Source organism: Oryx dammah, unplaced genomic scaffold (assembly GCF_014754425.2).
Source record: "Oryx dammah isolate SB20612 unplaced genomic scaffold, SCBI_Odam_1.1 HiC_scaffold_11209, whole genome shotgun sequence".
NCBI lineage: Eukaryota > Metazoa > Chordata > Mammalia > Artiodactyla > Bovidae > Oryx > Oryx dammah.
This window is the reverse complement of record NW_024080602.1, coordinates 2683923-2695997: the sequence shown is the minus strand read 5'-3', so window position 1 is coordinate 2695997 and position 12075 is coordinate 2683923. Positions and strand designations below refer to the sequence as shown.

At 48.7% G+C, this 12075-nt stretch overlaps 1 protein-coding gene across 2 annotated transcripts in view; it reads right to left on the bottom strand.

The window, feature by feature from the left end:
- Positions 1-3245: 3245 nt before the first annotated feature.
- The window catches only part of LOC120860872 (acidic leucine-rich nuclear phosphoprotein 32 family member A), a 38514-nt gene continuing 29684 nt past the window's right edge, over positions 3246-12075 (bottom strand). For both annotated transcript variants that reach the window (XM_040236573.1, XM_040236574.1), the window contains exons 2-7: positions 11154-11303; positions 10805-10927; positions 8320-8518; positions 6825-6922; positions 4672-4735; positions 3246-4471 (exon numbers count right to left, since the gene is read on the bottom strand). In XM_040236573.1, the coding sequence (XP_040092507.1) occupies positions 4410-4471; positions 4672-4735; positions 6825-6922; positions 8320-8518; positions 10805-10927; positions 11154-11303 (696 nt within the window). In that variant the 3' untranslated portion in view covers positions 3246-4409. The remainder of the gene's footprint in view (positions 4472-4671; positions 4736-6824; positions 6923-8319; positions 8519-10804; positions 10928-11153; positions 11304-12075) is intronic.

Sequence of the window (12075 nt, the reverse complement as noted above, 5' to 3'; positions counted from 1 at the left end):
TCAATTTTCAAAATCCCAAGGACCAAGCCTCATTTAACCAATTTGGTTTCCAGGCTTTCCTCGGACCACACTATGGTCAAAGTTTGGAATATGCTGATCGACCAGGACAGGGTCACTTGCTCATCCCAGGAACCACAGAAGTGGGGGTCAGCCCCATCTGAACTTCAGGAATGGGAGTGGTCCATATCTGTGCAAGTCTTTTCATCGGTCCCTTGACAAATAGCAGCTGATGCTTGGTGGCCAACTCCACTGATGTCCCCTGCATCAGCCCCTGCAATCATAGACTGCTGGCAGTCCACGGAAGCCCTGTCAGGTTTGAATGTCTCTGGTCTTTCCATTTGCTGGCATATTTGTGGCTACCTTGAGGGCCTCAGTCAGGCAGATGAAGCCTCAGACCTGCCCTCATCTGTCTCACCATCTCCAGTCCTTGGCCCCACTCACCCCTGGTCCAGCGGGCCACAGGGGCCTGTTCAAGGGCTGGTCCTGGGACTCAGGGCTGCCATTGTCCAAAGCTGCTTATTAGGGACCCACTGTGGGAATCTTTCCAACCAAGAACAATGAGTTTCTGAATGAGGATAAAAACAGCCTTTGCAAGTCAGCAAATGAGACAAACTGAACTGCTTATCCCCTCTTCCCTCATCTGCCTGGCTCTTTCAATGTAGTGCGTGAGAACAAGGTCCCTTGTATCAGAAAGACAAGTTTGAGGCTAGCTGTTTCACCTCTCTAAGCCTTGGTTTTGTCTCTGAAATCTGTATGAGGATTGAAGGAGGCAGTAGATACAGCACATTACACAAAGAAGGAACTCATGATCAAGAATCGTCACATTACTCTCTCCATCAACAAATTCACACCTTTTCTAGGATGATCAACCTCTCAGACACTACCAGGAAGGCAAACCCACAGTGACTATTTAAACACATAGGTGAACCCCAAAGTCACATAAGACAGGTGTGGCATGCACTCACCACATCCTTTCCCCCCAAGACTTGGCTGTGTTCTGGAAGACGTTACACTGAGTACATCCTACGTCTCATGACAGCTGGCTTCCCTCCAACCACAGGGTGCAGCTGTGAGAGACGTGGCTCTTCAGAAGCCCAGGAATGGGAGTCTGGGCTCTGCCACTGTCTTGCAGGATGACCTTGGGCACATCACTTACCTTCCCCGGGTTTGGTTTCCTCTTTCATCAAATGAGAGGGTCGGTTGAGGACTAGGTGATTTCTAAGGGCCCTTCTGTCTCAAGGGTCCATCCTGTGGCATTTGCTAGACCTGGTGGGGAAACCTGGCACCACGGGTGAGCAAGGGTAACTGCTTCAACACAGCTGGTTGCAGCTTGGGGGAAGAGGAGGCTGGAGGTACTCTGGTGTGTATGTGCGTGCTAAGTTGGGTCCAACTCTTTATGAATCCCTGTACTGTAGCCAGCCGGGGTCTTCTGTCCACAGCTGGGAAAGTATACCATTTCCTTCTTCAAGGGAAAGTTGCCACTTCCTCCTTCAAGGAAATAAATTTCCATTTCTTCCTGACCCAGGGATCTTCTGCACTGGCAGGATTCTTGACCACTAAGCCACCTGGTAAGAGGGATTCCCTTGTAGCTCAGTCGTAAAGAATGCCTGCAATGCAGGAGACTGGGGTTCGATTCCTGGGTGGGAAAGATCCTCTGGAAAAGGAAATGGCAACCCACTCCAGTATTCTTGCCTGGAGAATTCCATGGACATAGGAGACTGGAGGGCTATAGTCCATGGGGGTTGTGAGAGTTGGACACGACCTAGCGACTAAACCACCACCATCTGCTAGGAGGGCTGGTGCTGGAACCACACATCCCTTGTTTATTCTCGATGCTGCTTTTATCTGACTGCGTGACCTTGGGACTCACTCTCTGAACCACCCATATAACAAGGATTATGGCACCTAAGATGGCTGTGAGGATTCAATCAGGTCAATGAGATGCGATACCAGGTATTCAGCAAGAGCTCAATGAGGAGCTGCTTCCCTCCCTCTGGTTGAGCTTCCTCTTCCTACTTGCCATACATGACTAAGTTTGATGAAATGGAAATAGCCCAGAGACCTAGGTTTCACCCTGCCTCCTGTTCTTCATACCTCCAAGTCACTGGACCTGTTTTCCTCATTAGTAAAATGGGCACAGTAAGACCTTATCTCAAAAGCTGATGTGACTGCCTAATATGACTGACAGATAGGTTCTTCCTCTTGGGTCTCATCAGCACTAACTCACCCACCATCATCCATTTTACAATTTACTTCCAATCTATGTGAAATTAACTGATTCTTAAAAGCCCTCATAGGAGTCAATATCAGAAAACCTGACACCAGTCTCGCTGCGTTTCACTCCACTCCCACGTTCCTTTCCCAGCTCTGGGAGGCAGGGCACACCTGGCCATTCTCACAGTCCTGATGCCAGGCATAGCACTTGGCCTCTAGGAGGCCACCTCCCCAACCTACACCTGGAGCCAGAAAATGTCCAAGTATCCAGGCACCACCCTTTCTGCTGGAATCACATAGGATCTAGGGCTTGCTGTGAGGTTCAAGCCCTTATGGCTGAGAATGAATTTCTGTGTATATGTATCAACTACTACAGTATGTGGTATGATCTTTTTGGAAAACACAGAACCTTGCACATGAGACTTATAAACATCAATTTTTGGTACAATGACTAAGCATTTGGACTATCAAATTCATAAAAGAATATAACACAATGTCTAGTGGTTAAGTTGAAAATAACCTGAATATCTTACCATTTGGTTAGAATTAAGTAAATTAATGGACTACTACATAGCCATTTCAGGTATATGCTTTGCTTTTGAAGCCTCTTTAGAGGGAGAAACTATCATACTTAACGCTAAATGAAAAAGGAACAAATTTGTTTTGTACATTCTTTTGGTTTTCCTGTATTCTTTTTACAGTCTGAACAAAACAATAAAATATACTAAAAATAAGGTCCCAAGGCCGGCTTTTTGGTGTTTAATAAACCTTTTTGTATCTTTATCTTTTTAAACCCCCATCCTCCACCACTTCCCTGCCCAAATCCAGTCTTTATTGAAGACTGCACACCAAGTCTTGAGTTGAGACCCAGAGTAGCCAAACTTAATCAGGTTACAGATCTTGTAAGAAAACCTATTTCATCAGGTAATCAACGTGAAGCTTCCTGCCCCCCGCCCCCACCCCCTGGCAGGTTATCTAGATGGTGTCATAGACCAATGGCCTGTTGGGACTCAAAAGAAGCCACCCCAAAAAAAATTGTATAAAAAGATTTATTGAAATTTATCAATGACAAACAGACATAAAACTCAAAAGTTTGGCTCTTCTGAGGGGGAGGAAAACCGGTGCAGATGCTCTTTGATCCAGATGAAACATGGGCTAGGAAGTCACACGCCACTTGGAAAGCAATCAGGAGAGGGACAGAAAAGCAAACCTGTACATTCACTAGGGATTTGCAGTCAGTTCAGATCTCCACTAGGTAAGAAAATACAATTTTGCGTTAAGTTTTTCCGTGCTCGGGTGTATGAAAAAAAAACCCAGCCGACATGCAGCAGTGTGTCCCGTGCCTAGGTCTGTAAAAATGGTCTAGGCCGAGCAGGACGCGCAGAAGAATTCTCCTGTCATTTTGTAAAACAAAGCATTCTAATATTTTACACAACAAGATAGGGACAGTTTTGTTTTTTTTGTATCTTTGAAAGAGGTTGAAGTTTGAGGGTTTGCTTCTTCTCTTTTAATTAGAATTACTGAATCCATTTTACTCCTAAACTCTGAAGCCTGCTGTTTCCAGCTCTCTGGCTCATCACTCAAGAGTGACATCAGAGTTTTCTCAGGAGAGCAAAGCCCACCACCGTCTGGGAAGAGAGAAAGGGGATGGAAGACGGGGAAGGTCCCCAGACCAGTGCCAAGATTCGCCTTTAGGTTGCTATTTACAATCAAGGCGCTTGCTGCCTCTAGACGGCCCAAGAAACGTGAAAATCATGGGATCCGGAACAAGAGGTAAGATGCGGCTGGTGCTCAGCCCTCCTGGGCTTTGAGAAACCAAACTGAGGCCAGCCCTGGCCTTCCAATCAACTCGAGACTTGGGAAGTATCAGGAAATGTCAGAGATCTCCAAATCATCCTCTTTGAGGGTAAGGAACAAACGTTCACTTGTGTGTACTCAGCTATTGCGTTTACAGGGACAGAACCAGACACAAAGAAAAATTAGGGGAAAAAAATAAAGAGTGGCCGTAAAAATAGTATTTTATTCCACCCCCTCCCACCCTCCCTCCCCCCACAACCCCCAGTACACTTTTCCCCTCTCGTTCCCACAGCAACGTTACAATCAGAAAAAAATAAGTTTCAGGGGGCGGGATTTGGGGGGGTACGGGTAAAAACAGTCAAATCACAATAGGAATTTTTCAAAATAGGTTATTCCGCTTAGTCATCGTCTTCTCCCTCATCTTCAGGTTCTCGTTTTCGCTTCTGACCCCTTTCTTCTTCTGGAAGAGTAAGGAAAAGGCATTCAGGTTAGACATGGATCTCGCCTCTGACTCCGTCCACCCGCCAGGAAAGCAGGGAGCTCAAGTCTAGGACACTTTGTTGTCCCTGGCAAACTGAGGCCTGGTCCTCAGGGCCCAGCAATCTACCATGACCGAAGGGGTCAGCCTGCTACCCTTGGAGAGTAAAAAGGCTGCCATACCACCAAGCTCCTCTTCATCTTCCTCATCGTCTACTTCCCCGTCGTTATAACCTTCCTCATCCTCCTAGAAGAGAAAACGACATTGGATTTTAGGAACGCCCTGGCCTTGGGACATGGGGAAGAAGCCACTTTCCCTGATGCTGAGCTCAGAAAGGTGAGGGCCAGCCTCTCAGCAGCCCCAAGGTTTGGTCAGGTGAATCTAAAGCAGAGATTCTTTTACATCAAGGACCACCTTTAAGCATCTGTAGAAAGCTTTGAACCTCTTTTCCAGGAAACACCCATATCACATACAATACCTGCAAGAACGGGGAGTGGGAGTGGATTCTATGCCCAGGTTAAGAATTCCTGACCTGAAGTCCTCGTAACTCGGGCAGCTCTGCAGTGTGCCCTCCCAGGGGAACGAGTTCCCCCAGAGACTCTCTATCACATGAAGTAGGCCAAACTTTCATCTGCCCTCAATCTAGTTTTAGTTCAAGGGAAAACCCCAATCCAGATTCCGTGGGTGAGTCCAGCCTCACCCTACCCAGCCCCTTCACTTTCTTGCAACTTGGATCACTTGGAGGAGAGGGAAAATGCAATGTCCTCCCCTCTTCCCCGCCTCAAAGAAAATCACTTCCAGCAACTTGAGATTCAGCAAGGGGTGTGAATTCACCCTCAACCCAGGACCACACTTTACGCTGCTCCTGGAGGTCCAGGCTAATTGAATCTGCATGATACTGTTCCTGAAGCACCAGGCAACCCATTGTTTAAAAAGAACTTGGCAATAGACTTCTTTTTGTCAAGGGAAATATCCTTTCATAATGTCACCAAATAGTTCCTTAATCAGTCTGTTTGCTAAGACTGTGTGTGTATGTGTGTGTGAAATCTGCAGATGGTTAATGAGATTACAGAAGAGGAAGAAAAAAAAAACACACCACCACCACCCAATCCCAAAACAAAAACCCTCTGCATTCTGGAGACTCCTGTGACAGGAAGAGCAAGTCCATTGGCCAAAATGCCTTATTACCCTGTCCTGGGGGGCGGCGTGCTGTTTTGCTCTCTCTATTTTTAAAATACATAATATTCTTTAGTGGTGAACTTAGCAGCCTGCACCTGGGCAGGAGAGATACAAGGCAGCACCGCTAGGGGGGAACCAAGCCTGTGTCACCGGCTTCTCCTCTGACCCTGAGCTGCCTCTCCCCAGCACGAGGGGCCAGCCAGGAGGTCCCACCTGAGAGAGCCTGTGTGGCAGACAAGTGTCTGTGTCCTTGATGGGGAGAGACAGGAAGTTACGGGAGAAGGCAGGTACCTTGTCTGTGCTGTCACCATTTTAAACCTCTCTCCGTCTAACTTTTGCAGTCAGATTTAGAAACCTGAAGTCAGGGGAAATGACTCTGCTTTAGAAAGACTCAGAACATCCATCCAAGTGCAAAACCAGGCACACAGAGCCAGGACCTTGAAGGGTGTGAAAGCCTAAAATAGTAAGTGGTCAAACACTCCCTGTCCTTAGGGATTTTACTTACAAATTATTTTATCCTCTTAACAATCCAGTGAGTTGCTCCCTATTTACAACCCAGCTGTAAAATGACACCTATGAAGAAACGGGCTCAGAAGGTCAAGCAACTTGCCCAGGGACACACAGCTAGCAAGTGGTAGAAACAGGCTGTACCCTGTCACAGACACATCCCAGACCTCGCTGAAGAATGCCGGCCAGTGTGTCAGGATAATGGCACTTTATCCGCTGTGTGTGGGGGACCCTTGCCACCCTCTGATGTGGAATCCAGCAGTGTCTTATCCTATTACCCATCAGTCCAATGCAGTCCTTGATTTTTCCCCAGCATACTCTAAGTGCTGAGTATCTGAATTAACACACAAATGCAAAAAGGTGGAAAATGGGGATGTGGATTCTATAAGAACTGATTCTTACATGGAAACAAATACCAGGCTGTCCCAGCAGAAGAGTCACCTCCTTACTGGCCTCCAGAACCCCCTCTTTCTTTTCCAGGGCTGACCAAATCAGCCCAGTAACAGGCCCTAAAGTGATTCAATACACACTCAGGGCTCCTGGCTGCTAAGGCCGATCAGTCAGGCAGTTAGTGGGACTGATTCAGACACAGCAAAGCAAGTAAGGGGGACTCCAAGAGATGGTCCCCCAGCCCAGCCCAGCCTCTTACCTCTTCCTCTCCACTCACGTCCTCTTCTTCCCCTTCCTCCTCCTCCTCCTCGTCCTCCTCGTCTTCCACTACCTGAGCATCTTCATCGTACTCTTCCTCTGCGAGTGGAAATGGGGACAAGGATAAAGGCATGGTGAGCTGACCCCTCTTTCCCGCAGTACAGGCCCCAGGTCGCTGGGTCTGGCACAAGAGATGCACTCCTTGATGTAGGGGCCACGACTCTCACACCCATCCAGCTCACAGCCTGGATGCTTTAATGTGACTGAACACACCCTGAAGTCATCCAAATAATGAGCATTCTAGAATGACCTCAAAGGTAAGCCCTCTTCCCAAGGATTCTGAGAAGGAAAGATCCCACATGGAGGCTAAGATGGCAGAGAAAATGCCAAATTGGGGAGCCAAATTACAGCGCCCAGGAAAGCCAAGAAGTCAATTTATTCAGAGAGAGTATCAAGCCAAAATCTACAGGTGAGGAAGCCAAGTCCCAGAGGGGAGAAGTGACTTGTTCAAGATCATACAAGGAGTCAGTTGCAGAGCTGGGCTCAGAAGCCTGGTCTCAGGATTGTAGTCCTGAGACTTTTCTGTCCCAGCACAAGATGGAACAAACTAAGGCAAACTGGATGTCTGAATACCTAGTAAAATACTCCCACCTAAGAAGGGATAAGCACTCTCATCTGTGAAATATTCAGGCCAAGTCTCAACCCTCAACTTCGGCCACAAAGCCCTGCACGCAAGTGGCACTGAGCTGTCAGCGTGGAGAGGAGATAAGACGGGAGGTCCTCCTTCCTGTTCCTTCTCTCCTTCCTGTAAGTCCCTGACTCCTCACTGTGCCACTAGGGAGCCCAGTGTGCTGCCTACAACCTCCTCTGCTTCCAAGATCCCTGGGGCTCCTGAGTCCTCACCCCCCAGGTCCTGCCATGTGGTCCTATGGGTGGCAGCCACCAGGGGGCCCCACAATCTCTCCAGCCATGACTTCACCTCCACCACTGGACCCTAGATGAGAAGAGGGGACCCTAAGGCCTTGCTCCACCTTCCTCCATCGCTCATCTCCTCCCCAGAAGCAAATCCAAGCAAGAGACACCATAGGATCTCATTTTGGGGAGGACTTTGGAAAAGGGAAAAAAATTTAAAGGAGGACTCAGATGTTTTTTTGATGTGGACCAATTTTAAAGTCTTTTCATCTGCCACATCTTTTCTGTTTTGTTTTGGCTTTCTGGCTGCCAGGCATGTGGGATCTCAGCTCCCTGACCAGGGATGTCCCTCAGATGGTTTCTAAGGAGTTACCACGCAGTTGGAGAACCTCGGATGTCTCTCTGGGCTCAGGCCCTTTTGTTACAGGAGTGTCGACCTATGAGACAGACCGTGAGAGCAGTAAGCAAAGCAGTCGGCCTGCTCCCCTCACAGCTCTAGAAAGAGGTCGGCAGCTCTCAGGGGCCAGCGACGCCCCATCTGCCTGCTGTAAAACCTGGCCTGGCCTCTCCCTGGCGCCACCCACCATCCTCGTCCTCTTCGTCGTCGTCGAGGCCCTCCACGTAGCCCTCGGCATCTGAGTCGGGGGCCTCCTTGTCGTCCCGGTCGTAGCCATCAAGATACGTGAGCTGCGGAAGGAGCTTGAACACGTTTTCTCGGTAGTCGTTCAGGTTGGTCACCTCACAATTGAAAAGGTCTAAGCTCTTGAGGTTTTCTAACTTTTTCTGCAAGGAAACAGCGAAGTCAGACAGTGAGCGGGATGAGGAGACAGGTGGGGGTGATGTGAGACAGCATGCAGAACTCACAGGTGAGGAGCTTCATCCATGTGAAAGATGGGGGGGGGGGGGTTGGACCTGAGGATCTTCAAAGTCTTACCCAATGCCAACACTTCTATTCTGCAATTTCAGCCTTTGCCATAACACTGACAAGTTTGAAATTAACCTAGGGCTTTCTTGGTGCATAAGCCAAGAGCTCTGGAGCCTGCCCTGTGTCTAAGCAGCCAGAGAGGAACTGAAAAGGCCACAGGAATGCAAATTACCTCCTTTTGGGAATAATAATAATGGCAATTAATACTGCACTTTGTGTATTAACTCAGTTTATCCTCAACAGACTGATAAAGCAGAAATAATTATTAGTTCATTTTACAGAAGAGGAAGCAGAGGGCAGAGAACTGAGTTCTGATCAGGCAGTCCCACTTCAGACCTGTGTTCTTACACTCTGCAATGCCGCCTGTCAAAAAGGACAAGCGAAAAACCAATGAAGGATCCAGATTTTGTCCACAGTACTTAATACCAATGGGTTTCACTGACGGGTTCTAGTCCATGTTACACTTGTTGGCAGCTGGATTCTGAGGCCCAGGAAGTGAAAGGGTCACACAGCTAGCAAGAAATTGCTACATCTTTACAGTTCCCTCATCTTCCAGGAGGAGGTATCCCACCTCAGGCCAAGTCCCTGTTCCAGTGGGGCCAGGCCTAACTGGTGATTAAAGCTACTGTCCCTCAAGGTCAATGTCAGGAACAAGGTCATTCTCTTGAGATTTTGTAATTTGAGACCTGGTCATTTTTAGCAGAAGGTCAAGGGTAGAGAGGGAGTCTGGGCTGTGGGCTGGGTGGGTGAGGCCCGCCTCTCCCAACCAAAGGCGGTTCCCCACTCTCAGGAGCAAGAGAAACACAATAATCACACCGATAACCAGGGAAGAAATGACACAAACACGAGTATTCTAGGCCAAAGGAACACTGTGTGTGTGTGCACGCGTGTATATACACAATTTCCATAACTGCCTCCCAAAACACACTATACAGAACTTCAAAGATTTTTTTTTCAGTTTATAATAAAGTTATGAAATCGAGATTTCTAGCTAGATAAATAGAATTGCTTTCCCCTAGGAGATCCGAAGAAGTCCTAGAAGAAGTTCTATGGGAAATCTATTCTAGTAGTTGACCCCATGCCAAAGAGGGGCAGGTAAAGCCTGAGTCTGGAGGAGAAATGCCAGCCTCCCATTCTACCACACAGGCATATTAACCAGCCCCTCAAGTATCCACAAACTACAAGGAATGCTTTTTGGACAAGAACCCAAACTGAGAGATGCCCCAACTGCTACCTTCTATACCCAGAAAAGGGAAAGGTACAAACTTGTCCAATTAACCTTATGGCCCTTTCCTGATTCTAAGGTAACCAACTTATGAAGTAATTCTTATGTATATATTTATGCTAAGTGTCAGTTTAATGCAGTAGTATTTCTATACTTCAAAAACAGAAATCCATGATTAATCAAAAATTAATCAATCAATAAAAATTAATCAATGGTACATCTTACAGCCTTTCCTTAAAGTCAAGTGAATACAATCATTCAGATACGGATAACACAGAAATCGCTATTCTGACCATGACCTGCCCTTTTCTAGTGAGTGTGTCGTGAAGTCTGGGTGTGCTCAGCTCTATGTGGACAAGCAAAGGAGGGCATGCGGCCCAGGTCCTTGAGCCCGTGGTCACCATCATAGCCAGGACTGCTGACCAGGGTCACTCTTCTCGACACCCTTTGGAGAAGTGCATGGAGCTCCCATACCACATAGCTTTCTGTCATCCCAGGGGACCCGCATCAGGAGCAACCCACCTCCAGAGGCACCAGCCTCGGGGCAGTGACCCAAGGAGAAAACAGGCAGCCACCATCAGGGCCAGCTGAGCTCCTGGATGGCTCCTCTCTCCCCAGTGAAAGGCACAAGCCAGGCTCTAAGCCTAAAGAAATGACAGCTCGAGTTTCCAAAGCTGAGTGGAAACTAAGAGGAAAAGCACTAGGACCAGAAATTGAGACCTGGGTCCTACAGCATCCTTCAGCCTCTCGGTCAAGCTCTCTTAACTTCTCGAGGCCTCAGTTTCTCTATAGACGAAGCAGAATTCTATCTCATAGCACATAATTAAACACAAAAAGCATGTCATACAAATGCAAAAGTAGTATTCCCTGGTACCAACCCCTCCCATCCCAGAGGAGAGGGGAGGCCCCGATGACTCACCAGTGGCTCTATTGTACTGAGGTCTTTAATTTTGTTGCCACTTAAATTTAGATGCGTGAGGTTCGGACACTTTTCTGCCAGTACTTCCAGGCCCCCTGAGATTCTGTTATCACTTAGTTCAAGCTAAACGAGGCAGGGAGAGAAAAAGCAGAAACGACTCTTAAGGCTCTGGGCTCAGGCGTTCAGTTCCTCGCAGACGGGCCAGGAAGGGAGTTGGCTCAGGGAAGGGGCAGGTGTGCTGGGGCTCGCCCTGGCCCCCCTGCCTTTATGCTCCCTCAACTTGGAGAAATGACTGGGTCCTCCTCCCCAGCCCAGTTCCCAAGCACACCTGCGCCTCCGCTCTATTTACCTTCTTAAGTTTGTTTAACTTTGGTAAGTTTGCGACTGAGGTGAGGCCAACGTTGATTGTACTCAAGAACTCCAGTTCTTCAAATTCATCTGTGAGGCCTTCGATTTTGCCTTCATTCGACCGACAGTTGTCCAGGACGAGCTCTTTCACCTGGGAAGGGAAGGAGGCTGTGAATCAGCTGGGGTGAGGGACGGGGGTTGAGGCCGGGGCTGGAGGAGGACAGGAGGCAGACGGGAAGCCTTGGAGCGCGGCGCCCATGCTGGTCTTTCTCTGCTTTTAGTGACACTGAGGCGGGGAGAGTGGGGGGAGAGGTGCTGGCGTGATTGGAGCTGCAGAACCAGGGGCCCTTCTGGACAGGCGTCTTGGCTGGACTGGAGAAGACAAATCCAATCACCCCACTGTTGACAGCAAGGTTGGGAGTTTCTTTCCAACCCTACTGCTGCACCTCAGCCCCCAGGCTCCCCAGTGCAGCAGCCACAATGCTGTTGGGGAACCTCCGAGCCTGGCCGTTCCTTCTGAGCCCCTCACCCCAGGGTCCGCCATGGTCCCAGCCTGACCGCCTTCCTGAGGCCCCCCACCTACTACTCCCCCTCCTCAGTCTCCACTGTCCTTTCACCTCCGAGTCTGTGACCCTCTGCATGCGGATGGGTCCTGGGGTGTACCCAATCCTGCCACCACAGTCCGAGACAGCCCACCCACCCTGGCAGTCATCACCTGGGCACCAGCTTGGCCTGCCCCACAGTAAGGGCTGCAGACCAGGGACCCCTCCAACTCTTCATTCTACAGAATGGAGACCAGTGCTGTCGAACAGAACTTCCTGTGGTGATGGAAACCCATCCAGGAGAGGAGCCACTAGTCACATGTGGCCGGGAAGGTGAGACTGAGGAGCTAAGCTTTAAATTTTATTCAGCTTTAATCAATC